Source organism: Lepidochelys kempii, chromosome 9 (assembly GCF_965140265.1).
Source record: "Lepidochelys kempii isolate rLepKem1 chromosome 9, rLepKem1.hap2, whole genome shotgun sequence".
Taxonomy (NCBI): domain Eukaryota; kingdom Metazoa; phylum Chordata; order Testudines; family Cheloniidae; genus Lepidochelys; species Lepidochelys kempii.
In genome coordinates, this window is record NC_133264.1 from 32,051,039 (window position 1) to 32,063,330 (window position 12,292).

The 12,292-nt window shown below is 43.0% G+C and overlaps 1 protein-coding gene across 4 annotated transcripts in view; it reads left to right on the top strand.

Annotated features, from left to right (window-relative positions):
* Positions 1–3,346: 3,346 nt before the first annotated feature.
* Positions 3,347–12,292, top strand: part of PCOLCE2 (procollagen C-endopeptidase enhancer 2) — a 50,578-nt gene continuing 41,632 nt past the window's right edge. The window contains exons 1-2 of one of the 4 annotated variants that reach the window (XM_073359772.1): positions 3,347–3,806; positions 5,996–6,104. In XM_073359772.1, the coding sequence (XP_073215873.1) occupies positions 3,724–3,806; positions 5,996–6,104 (192 nt within the window). In that variant the 5' untranslated portion in view covers positions 3,347–3,723. The remainder of the gene's footprint in view (positions 3,807–5,995; positions 6,105–12,292) is intronic. The other 3 variants (XM_073359769.1, XM_073359771.1, XM_073359770.1) reach the window with 3 other exon arrangements.

The following is a 12,292-nucleotide window of genomic DNA, read 5'->3' on the forward strand; positions in this document are numbered from 1 at the left end:
AGTTAAGGAAGTAAGTTGTGTGTCTGCATTAGGATATGGTATTTAATTATACAAGCACATACAATTTTTGCATAGAATCGCTACCTCATTTAGTGCATAGGTGAGACACAGAAAGGGACAGAACTAAGATTGCATGGGCAAGCATAAATCTGGCATTTCCTAACTCTTGAACATTTGACCTTGCAACCTAAATAACTTAATATATTTTGCATGCAATCTAAAAGTTCACTACTGTTCCTTCCACTGTTTTCTCCTGCTGAGATCTAACCTCTAAGAGACTGATGGGAATGCTAACTCCAGACTATACTAACAAACACTAGCAGAGTAGTTTAAGATTAATACGAGTGGTAACACTTTAAAAAATGTTCAATTGCTTACTGAGCTCTTTTTCCTCTTTCTTCTGCTAATGCTGATGGAGACCAGCCAGTCTTGTCCCTGTTTCTGCTCATAGTTGAGTTGTATGCTGCAAAGTTGAACTGTTTTCTACAATGTTATTTACATTTACTAAGTGCAGTTTTCTTTTAGATTATATGCCTTGTTTCCAGCTTATAATACAGGGTGTGTTCCAACAGAGCCAAGGGCAGCAGAGAATAATGCTGCTCTCCTAAGAAAGACAGAAGTAGAGGTGCAGAAATAGCAGGATTCAAAATAGCATTCTGAAGCCTCTTTTCAAATTCTCTGTGCTGTGAATGGATACACTCTTGTCCGCCCTAACTTTCAGCCTCCCTGTGCACACCCATAGATCTTCTGAAAAATAGTAACCAGCACAATTTGAGAGGGGTGCAGAAAAGGTTGTGCTGCCTGCTGCTGCCACAGCACACATGCAATGAGGTCTTTGAAAATTTGGCCCTAAGCGTGTGCTTCAGAAAAGCCACCATTATAATCAACACCCTCTCATTCAGCAGTGAGGCCAAATATTCGATGGACATGAAGAATGAACCTCCTTCTCATCCCTAAATGGTTGGTCTTCTCCGCATTCAGAAACACATTGATAGGACCAGGGAAGGATATGTGTGTTGGGTGGAGGGAAGAGATGGAGATTACACTGTTGCCTGTGGTATGTATGGTCTGTAAATTGGTCAAAGACCTTGACCTTCACTGGCATCAATCTATGACCTTTTACCAGCAGTCTCTTCCAAATTAAAAATATATGCATAATAGTTATTTAACCTTTTGAGCTACCCAACACAAGCCTATTGGCCAAGGCGTCTTCACTTCCTCCTGTTTGGCCTCCCTGTTTCCCATATCACACACCTCAAGTCAGCCCAGAATATAGCTGCTAACATTTTCTCCCGCACCCACTGAGCTAACCATGTCAATTCCTTGTTTGAATCCCTGCATCAACTACCTCTTAACTGCTGTTTTAAGTTATCCTTGTCTCCAAGGCCCTGCACAGCTCAGATCTTGTTCCGTTGCATCTCCCATCAGGCCCCCCGCACCCCAATTCACTCTACCAGTGTCAGGATCACTATCCTTTCATTGCCTAGTGTTTTTCTCTGCTGCATCTCACTCCTCACACCCTCTCAGTCCCAGTGAAGCAGGCTCCCACCTCTGCCCATTCAAATTCTCCCAAGAATTTGCTCCTTAGAGGAAAGAGAGAGAGAGAGAAGGTTTTTTATATTTTACTTTTTAATTCTAAGTTTATAGGATCCTTCCTGGGGTCTCCTGTGCATCTAGTCTTATCTCTGTCTGTCTTTTTTAGACTGTAAGCTCTTTGAGGTGGGGACTTCCCTTATTTGCATTTTGTATGTATGTAACCATGTCAAGTGCTTAACAGATAACTAAGTTAATAAATCATAAAATAGGTTTACATTATTGCCCTACTAGCTGGTGAATAGTTTTCTGAACTAGAGCAGTTCTGTCTGATTTCTTTCAGTCCAGTCTGCAGTTGGCTGTACCAAGACACACTATGTCTGTGCTGTATAATGTCACTAATGTGAGCCTAAAATGTTATCTTTATGTGTAGATGAATAAAAGACTGGATACGTTTTAGGCTTAAATTATCACCAGTATTAACATAAGAAATAATATCTGTTCAAGTAAAGTTCTAGGTTCTTGCCCAGGCAATTTCATTTCACTCTTGTCCATGTATTTATTTAGTGTCCAGTCTGTCCTAGAGGTTTTTTTTTAAATCCATTTATTTTAAGGATATTGATCTTAAATGAAGGACATTCAAGATTATAATGTTAGTTGCAATAATTGTTCAAAATAAAATGTATGTTTTTAACTACTATTTGGTTCTTGGTAAACTTAAAATAATAGCTACAATACTACTAAGATTTCATTTTTTCACTACTTTTCTCAGTTAATTAACTTAGGCTCCTACTCTACAAACACTTACACATGTTCTTAACTTTACTAGATGAGTAGTCCCCACAGGGCCTTAAAGAGTACCCTTGTTACAGTCAGATCTTAAATGCTACCTTATTCTAACAAGTCAATATTTACCACTGGTAAACAAAATGACGTTTTTAATTTATTTTAGAATTTTAAAGAATTTTTTTGAAAGCAGTACTAGTATTTTACAAATATTGACAAAGCTGTACTTAATTGTACAGATGATGACACTGAGTTTATTTGTGTTCCGTATAAACAAAATTGGTGTGGTGTGCCACATTTATGAAATGCAAAACCCTGCATTACAAACATGGTGTAATTATTTGTTTCTCTGAGATAATTAGTAGCCTTTTAAAACATTCCTGATAATGTACATTAATTCAGGCTTCTTGTGCATGTCCAGGTACTACTGCAGTCCATCTGTGTGTACAGTAAATACTATGTAGGATTATTCTCAAGACTGTGCAGAGCACAGACTCATTTTCTGTTGAGGACTGTAAGGTTGATCAGTTCCCCAGGCCCCACATAACTAAACATGACAGTTACAAATCACTTGTGAAATTTGAGAGCTGAACTTAAATACACATTCCTCCTTCACTATAGGAAATCATTTCTCCTTTGCCAATCAGTAACTGATTTTTTGAAGGATGGGGAAGATTTTTCTTCTCCATCCGCCAGCTGAGATCTGACATGTACAAGGTTCTTGTGACAAAAGAACCGCTGTCCCTGAAACGAAGTAACTGTCAGGACCGCTCCTGAGGAAAAGGAGGAATCACAAAGTTACAGTTTCGCTGCTACTAATAAAAAAGCCCAAGGAACTGGACTCGCGGTTAAACAAACACTCCCCACCCGAGCTGGATGTTTACAGCCGCTTGAGCAGTGGCTCTGTGCTTTGTGTTGCCCGGACCGGGCTTCACACTTGGCCCGAGCAGGGGGCTGTGGTGATCTTCGCCCTGGACACGCCACAGTAACCTCCCTCCCCGCAACTCACCCAGCGCGCTGCCGACCGCCGCTGGACTCCGCGGCCAGCCCACCACACGAGCCAGGGGCCAGCGCGGAGGCAGGGGGCAGACGCAGCCCGGGCTGCAGGGGCTTTGAGCGGCATGTTCCTGCCCGAGCCTCTGGGCAGCAGACTCCTGCCCCTGGGCCGCGAGGGAAGTTTTCCAAGCGCTGGGCGAAGGGGCGGGGGGTAGCTCTGGGCTGGGGAAGCCTCTTCCCTCCTCCCCTCGCCTGGAAGAACAACCGGGATATTCACGCGGAGCGGCGCGATGCCAGGGAAACTCCTCCAGGGGGACCGCGCGGAGAGGCTGCCGAGCCCGCAACCGGCCTTTAAAAGCCCCCCGCCCAGGAGCCGCCGCTCGGCAGAGGCGAGCCGGGGCGCCCGCGATGAGGCCAGCCGCGTGCTCCTGGGGCCTGGGGCTCCTGCTGGCCGCCGCTCAGCTCTCCCGCCAGCAGCCGCCGCAACTGAGGTAACGGCTCGTCGGGCCAGCAGCGCCGCCGGGCTCGTGGGGGCGCCCCCTCCAGCCACTGCTCTGCCCCCTGCCGCTGCCTCCGGACCCCTTACACTCCTGCCTGCCCTTCAACCGCCTCCTCCTGAAGCCTGCAGTTACCCCCCGCCGTCCCTCGCCCGCGCTGCGGCTCCCGCTCTCGCGCCTCCGGGTCCGAGCCCGGCGGGCGCCAGAGGCACCTAGGCAGGAGCACGAGAGGGCGCTGAGGCACCGCCTCGCGCTTTTGCCCCTTGCTGGCGCCTCCCCAGCCAGCCTCTGTGCTGCTCCCCGTCCGGCTGCGGCGGCCACGCCTCGCCTGGTGCCACGGGCGGGGTGGGTGAGCTGCAGCCCCTTCTTTGCCTGGCAGAAGGAGGGAACATCTTGTTCGCCACAGAACGGCGCCAAGGCAGGGCGGCTGGGCTCGCTGGCTCTGTCCAAGGCGACTCTGTTTCTCTGTCTCCTGTGGGAATAGGCGGGAGGAGAGAGGTGTCAGTCAGAGAAGGAAAGACCCGAAGCCCCCGTCCCCCACTCCTGGCTGGGGGGGAAAGGTGGGACCCGAGGCTCTCTTTGGCATGTGTTACATCGGGAGGGGATGAGCCTGTGCGCGAGGGAAGACTCAGAAGGGCAAGAATCCAGGGCACTAATTTTAAAGGATTCCCCTCTAAATCAACCCATTCTGCTATTAACAAGCGAGAGTAAAACGTCCGGAATTCACACGAATGACTGAAAGTCCCATTGCAATAATTGAACCTTGCAAATTAAGTGACTGGATAAGAACAGGAAAAAGCAGGGATACTGCATCGCAATATATTTTGTTCATTTATGCCCCCACAGCACCCAGGATCTGTGCAGGCAGTTCTGACTGCAGAATCAAAGCCTTAAGTAGGATCTAACACTTGACTTATACCAGTAAATATAACAAAATCTTGATGAGACATCACCTCAGCAAAATGCTTGCTGAGGAGTGGGGCATTCAGATCAGCATTATTTGTGCAAATTACAAAGTGTGAAGAAAAGGAGTACTTGTGGCACCTTAGAGACTAACAAATTTATTTGAGCAGAAGCTTTCCTGAGCTACAGCTCACTTAATCAGGGTCTCCTCTGTTCTACTTTTCTCTTATGAAAGAGAAAAAATGAGCATGGAAACTCTGTCCTTTTCTAGTAACGCATACAAGCATTTGTTGGCATTGTACAAAAAAAGCCCAAGCGTCTCAGTTTCTTGTATTTAATTTGAAAAAAAGATTCTGGTTATACCTTCAAAGGGATTTTTTTTTATTTTGGGGGATATTGGAATTAAAAACAAACACCCTGTTATATAATTTCTTGGATGAATAAACTTGCCAGCACTGGATTCATGGGAAGAAAAACAACGCCCACCACCTTGGCTGTTTGCCACATTCTTGTCTTTTAATACTGATTTTGCATTTCTACATATCATCTTTTCAGTGATTTCAGAGAATTTTACAGCCATGGCAAAGTACTCCAGCATGAAGTATGTGCTTACATTAAGCATGCTTTGCTGAGCCAGGGCCTAATTACCCATCAGCGCCATTAGAGGAAATTAGGATCTATAATTGCCACCAGTGCAGCTCCAAATGGATGCTGTGATGCAAACAGGAGTTGCATTGATGGTGAATTATGGGTCCTGGTATTCCCAGTATAGAAAAAAAAAATCTATGAGATGGCTTGCTTTAGAATTCTGCAATAAATTGTCATTTTAATAGAGTGAGGATAATGGGGTGTGGAGGGGGAGGGGAACGACACCTAACTTTACATTTTCTAATGACTGCTGGAAAAGTGTGCTCTTTATAGAAATATAAATTGTTGTGGTATTTTCCCCTCCTATTTTGTTTACTATGAACAGGGCAAAGCTTGTACTTGAACAAACTGTGTAAGTATAACAGCCTGCAGCACTATATCTAAAATTTTTAAGGGCTGAGCTGTCAATTCTAGCCACACCTCAGTTTGTGCATTAAAAGTTGTACTATACTACAATTTAAATATCTGCTAATGTTATTCAATCCTTTATTTAAAGTTGCTGTACATTTTTGTATCAACATTTAGCTGACATACCCACCACACAGGTTAATAGTCTTTCCATCTTCAGCATTATAGAAAAGTGTTGATGGAATATATATTTCTAAACTAAGCAGTATTTTTTTTATTCTCAGGCCTGCTTTTACATGTGGAGGAATTCTGTCTGGAGAGTCAGGGTTTATTGGGAGTGAAGGATTCCCTGGAGTTTACCCTCCAAACAGCAAATGTACTTGGAAAATCACAGTAAGACTTTCTAATATCACAAAAACACTTCTGAAAAGAATGAAGAGCTACCTGTTTTATAATGCCAACATTTTATATTAGGTGACAGATGCCTCTAATAATGAGTTGTTGGGCTTACATATTTCAGCTGTATGGAACATTTTTTAGGGTTACATTAGGTACAGTGCCAAAAGTGAAATCCCTGCAAGCTGCATGGAAACTTTTTAAAGACACCATAATAGAGGCTCAACTTAAATATATACCCCAAATTAAAAAACATGGTAAGAGAGATGTGTGTTATAGGATACTTGACACTGAAATGAGTTTGCAGAGCAGCCACATTATATCCATGAATGATGCTAATAAGTGAGCAAACACTAATAAACTGAATGGCCAGAACTGAATATCCCTTCAGTGCTGGACATGTTATAAACCAGAGACTTCATAAAGAAGCTTTAACTAAGCTCCTTTTACTTTTCCACAGGTATGATGATGACAAATTATGCTACCAAAGACATACTTAAAGCCACACACTGCCTTCTGGCTACATGCACAACTCCCATTAACATCAGTGGAGAGTTTCTCTGGGGGTCAGTACTAGTATATGGGCTCAGGTCAAGGAGGGAAATGAGTGCTCTGAAAATTCTCTTTTGAAGTTGCCACTAAAGAATATATAAAAAAGAATGAATAGTGGTAGTGAAATAGGACATCACAGGATAATACAGCCTTGCTGCTTTAGAGACACTGATGCAAGTAAGAGACAATGATCTTGTGACAGTTGTTTTTAAATTACTGTCAGAGCAAACAAATGATGTGGATTTAATCTTTTTATTATGCTGCATTTGGGTGGAGAACAGCTTTTTGTGCTGACTTTAATCAGTGCCCAACTTCTAGAAAAGAACAATCTGAAGTATGCCTCATTTTTATTTAGAAACTTGTTTCTCGCTGTCTGGAGAGACTCACTTGCTTTTTTAATGTTTACTAATGATTACTGGTTAGCTATCCTGAAATCTGATTGGCTGGCAAAGATTCCATTTGACATAATATAAGACTGTGAGACAAGAGTAGCAACAACAAAGCTGATTTTCAATAGCAGTTGGTACCATGAAATAATTTTGAAATCAGTTCTTCATAAGTTTGAAACATCATCTTGATATTATTGAAAAATTACAAAAGTAAAGTTCTTATAAAAGACTTAGATTACAAATGATTGCTAGGAAGTACACACTGAAGAGTCCTGTTGGCAGTTCTATTCCTGCTAACTAAGTCAGAAAAAAACCCCACAACTGATTTTATTTAAGGAGTGTCCCTATGGTATGTTTTCATTGCAGAATTAACTTGAATGATCAGCGACTGCTTCTGAGCATCCTTATTAGCTTAGCTTGGATGTGAGCAACCACACTGACGTTAGTGGGTCCTCATTAGTGCTTCACTCCCCCACATGTGCGTTGCTAGAACTTCTGGGGACACATCTGCTGCAGTAAGCTGGAACTTTCACAGTGAATTGCAGGGGGGAATTGTAGGAAGGCACTGGAGGACTATCCACACTCAAATGATTTAGCCTGCATCCTCACTGAAAAGTGGGCTGGTTACCAGCCCAAGTGAAAGTGGCACTGAAGCCCAGTCAGGCAGCTAGCCCAGGTTTAAATACCACCAAACTCTGGTAAGAGGGTTGTATGTGTGGCTGGGAGGGTGGGCAAAGACATCTACTTAGTTACCATGTAAAGACCTCCTCAACTAGTATCTGATACTAGAGCACCTTTTGCCAGTTCATGGTAGCAATGTGAACCTTGTAGGTGATATTCAGCACAGTGCAGGATCTGGCTCAAGTCTGCAAAACTGGAACAGCTATTGTTTTGCTTTCCATGTGGGTTATCAGAGGCATGGAAGTGTTGTTTTCTCAACCAGAGAATGCCATCTTCTTTAGGAGAAATCCAAAGTTAACTGAGGTAAGGCAAGCAATTTGAAAGTAAAATTCCTTTATAAAACACTAAATAGGTAATATAATATAAAGTGAGACAATGTGACCTAGGAGATACAGCACTGGATTGTAACTCAGGAGACCTGAGTTTTATTCCTGGCTGTGGCATTGGTATGCTGGGTGACCTTGGGCAACTTACTTCATCTCTGTGCCTCAGTTTCCACACCTGTAAATTGGGGATAATGGTACTCACCTTCTTTTGTAAAGCTCTTTAAGAGTTACTGATGAAAAGTGCTACATAAGAGATAGGTATTTTATTATTATGGTATCTGATGAAGTCTTCCACAGTTACTTTGCTAAAGCTAGAAGAGACACAAGCCCAATTAAGTTTCTGTTATTTAAAGATGCTGGTTAACAGACACAGCTGCTCTATTCTGAGAGCTGTAAGAAGTGTGTAGCACGTGCTAGCGCGTGTACTGCGGCTTTGGGAGACTACTTAGAAGCCTTTGGTTGGTGCTGCTGCTGCTAAGAAATCATCTTTACTTTTGTTTCCTCTCCTGTAGCAACTTGCATAGTGTCACTCATGTGTATCACATACATATGCTTTTAATATTGTATAATCCTTTCTTGGCCATCACCCACATAGTTATGTGGAATAGTCTTAGAAGTTGTCCTGTTGTCCTGTGTCTTTTTGGCAAACCATGCAGTTCCTATAAAATCCAGCATGCTCAATGTGTAAAAATAATACTCAAGACTGTCACAGTCATACAAGGTGATGTTTTTATAGGTTCAGTAGCTGGATTGCAGAACAGGTTTGCTGAAATAAGCAGGGTTTGAAAAATCCTCTGATCAGTGGAATTGGAAACTTGCCCTCATGAGCAGAGACGCTTAAGTCAGTTTTTTTAGACTTTAGTTCTCGAAAGCATCTCGTTTGTATGGTTGTGAAATTATCCTTCCAAATATGCACTGCTGCATTGCTTCAGATGGGGGGAAAAAATCAGCAGCTGGAAAGGAGGGGACGGGAAGAAAGTGGGCACAGAAATTGGGCTTCCTTTCATTGCATTATCCCCCATTCCAATATATCTTTCATATTAATTCTGGCTAATATGTTTAATCTCCTGGCTAGCAGACATCTGACAATTTTTTCAAGTCTTGACCATAAGTATAGCGGGAAAGGTGTTCTAGTGATCCATAGCACAACTATGGCTAAACACTCAGCATTTTTATTATTAAACCCTGTTTTGGAAAGGTTTATTATTCAGCCAAAATCATTTAAGTCAAGTTTAAAACTTGGCGTTTAAGGCTTTCGTCCACAAACAACTCCCTTTCTCCCTGCCCCCAACACTGTAGTAAATAATATGGAAGACCAAGACATACCAAGAACTTTCCCAAAAAGCAGGAAGAGGTACACTTGCGAATAGGCTCTGTTTTAAGTTAGAGAAAAGTATGCATGTATTAGGAAGAGAACAGTTGCTCTTAGTGGTGGTACAAAAACATCCAGGGACCTTACTGTGCTAGGTGCTGTATATATAAAATAAGAAAGTCCCTTCATCAAAGTGCTGACAGTCTAAATACTGATGTTTTTAGAACAGTGTACACCATAAACAACTTTCCCCAAAAACGTTTAGGGATATATTCTCCTTTCTCTGCTAGAGAGACATGTATGTTTGCTAACAGGAGTATGTAGCTTCTCTGTGTATTTAGTGTAATAAATCCTGACTACATTAATAAACATTAATTTGGTTAAGAACATTCACAACATGGTAGGGTCTGCTGGGCTATGTTCGTGTATACATATTGAGAACTAAAAGGTAAATTAACCATTAGGTTTGGTTCAAAGTAGCTCTGCATCCAAAGCACATCACTAGATCTTCAAAACAGGCTTTAAGTCTGGTAAGGTCCTGAGCAGTATGACTACAGAGTGGCACTTGATAGGAAACCTACTCCTGTTAGGACCTTGATGCTGGTAGGAGGTGGCTGTCAATAGAATAAAAATGACCCTCCAAGTCTGAATACACTGCTTCAGACTGCCATCCAGTGTATTGGTGTGCACGCCCTTACCCTCCCTCATCGACACTCCTGAGTTCTACCCTCACCTCACCCTACCAAGGCCCAAATGTGGGATGCCAAGTGAATGACAAAATACTCATGCAGGAAATATAAAATGGTGTGGAGTTTATTCCTGTAAACATTGTATTTGATGTATGTAATTTACAACAATAAAAGTGAGGGGACACCAAAGCTCTGTGGGAGATAGGTACTTGGTCTAAAGTTAGTTATGTCCCCTGAAATGAGGGATATGTGAGAGATGCTCCTGCCCCATGTATCAGGTGGTAGGAATATTACCCTCCGCCTCCTGTACACTGCACCACACTTTGAACAGATTCTAGCTGGGAGCGGGGGATGTGCTGCCTCGGACATGCTCACCCACTTTCCTCCAGTCTTATAGAATCCCCGCTATCAGTGAGGAGGGACATGAGGTGAGGACTGGCCATTCTTCACTGGGTTTTCCTTCCACCTGTACCCACACTCCATTGGGCAAAGCAGCAGTTTACATTTCTTCCCCATTTGCTGTAGAAACCCCCCTTGAGGGGCATTCCAGAGGCAGCAGCTTTTGAGGAGCAACTGGCAGCACAGCTCACAGCATGGGTCCTGTAGGAGGAGTATAAGGGATGTATATTGGTGGAGGGGAGAGGAGGTGGCAGGAGGCTATACATGCGTCCTTTTGTCTTTGGCAATCTTTCGTTTTGGAGTCAGAAACACTCTCACTCCCCTCATTAGAATTAGGACACTCCACAACTGTAAACTTGCCCCAGTGTCACTCAGGGTCAGGTCAAGAATGTCTAATTAGCAGAAAAATTCTGGATCTATTAGCTGGGCAACTATAGTTATGTTTAGGATGGGAAGAAGAATGGAACAGTTTTTAAAGAGACAGTCATTGAGTTGGTTGCTACACCAGCCAAAAAGTGCCTAATGAAATTGCAAGCTTATTGATATCTACTATCCATACACCAAACCCCAGTATTTGATCAGAAGGATTTTGGTAATTACTGTCAGAGATACAGAAGCATAGTGGAATCTCACATCTCTTGAACTTCTCTCACCAACCAGTTGATTTGAATGAGAGTTGGATCAGGCACCCAATTCCAGTACTAACCCTACCCTCCATTTTCTCACTTTCCCTTCCTCTCTGGCCCCTTCCCTGTGCTAGAACAATATGGAAACAGAGGAGTGGAAGTTGGACTGCTGGTGCTTGTGTGGTAATTTCTGGTGTACAAACAGGACAGGGTGAGATTGCATGGCCCTGCAGGGGAGTAAGCTGCCTGGATTTCAATTCTAGGTGCTTGGGAGTGAAAAGCAACAATTGCACATCCAGTGCGTCCCTCTGCGAGCAAGAAGATGAGGAGTGGGCGGAGCCATGGCTGTGTGTCCTGTCCCACCAAATACACCAGCTAGCAGAGTTTCCCAGGAGCAATAGGCATGAGCTGCCCTATGAATGAGGAAGACATGACATAGTAAGGGAGAAGCAGGGAGAAATAGTGACTGAGCTTCAAGCCCTGCCCAGAGCTTGTTCTGAGGCGTTGCAGTTTTTTTGCTGCCCCAGACTTAGGGCCAATGACCAAGCCCAAAGGCTCAATCTAGTCCAAAGTAAACAAAACTGAGTCCTGCTGGGTTTTGCTCCATTAGAAAGACAGGGAAGAAAGTGATGTTTGGAAAATGGTGGAAGAAACATTGGCAAGTTTGAATACATGTTAATTTTCAAGCTTTTAAAATGGGGTTATTCTAGTGGAGAACAAAGAACGAGATACTGTTTTCAAAAGAGTCAGATGCTGTGAGTTCTACTGCTGGATCAGTTGTAGAACTGAGCTGGTAGGTATTCTTAAAATGAATCTGCTGTTCCACAGTTTGTATTTCAGTTAGGCACCATGCTGTAGATTTGTTTTCCAAATGGCTTAACAGCTGGTTTAACCTGGTAAAATTATTTTATTAAAATAATAAAATGTTGACCAATTCCTTAAGATGATGGAGGGTCAAGTCCTTCAGCGTTTATTTACCCCCATGGCTTGATTACAACTACACATGTGAGTAAGGATTACTCCTGTAACTGTGGGTTGGATCAGGCTCTGAGCTTGAAAACCAAGACTGCATATGCTCATTGAAGTTTCATAACTTAAAAAAAAACAAAAACAAAAAACCCCCATAAATGCCTGCTAAAACAAATAGTGTGGAATCACTTTTCAGATCAGTAGGGGAGAGGTCAGAAAAGCTTTCCTAAAACATAATTCCA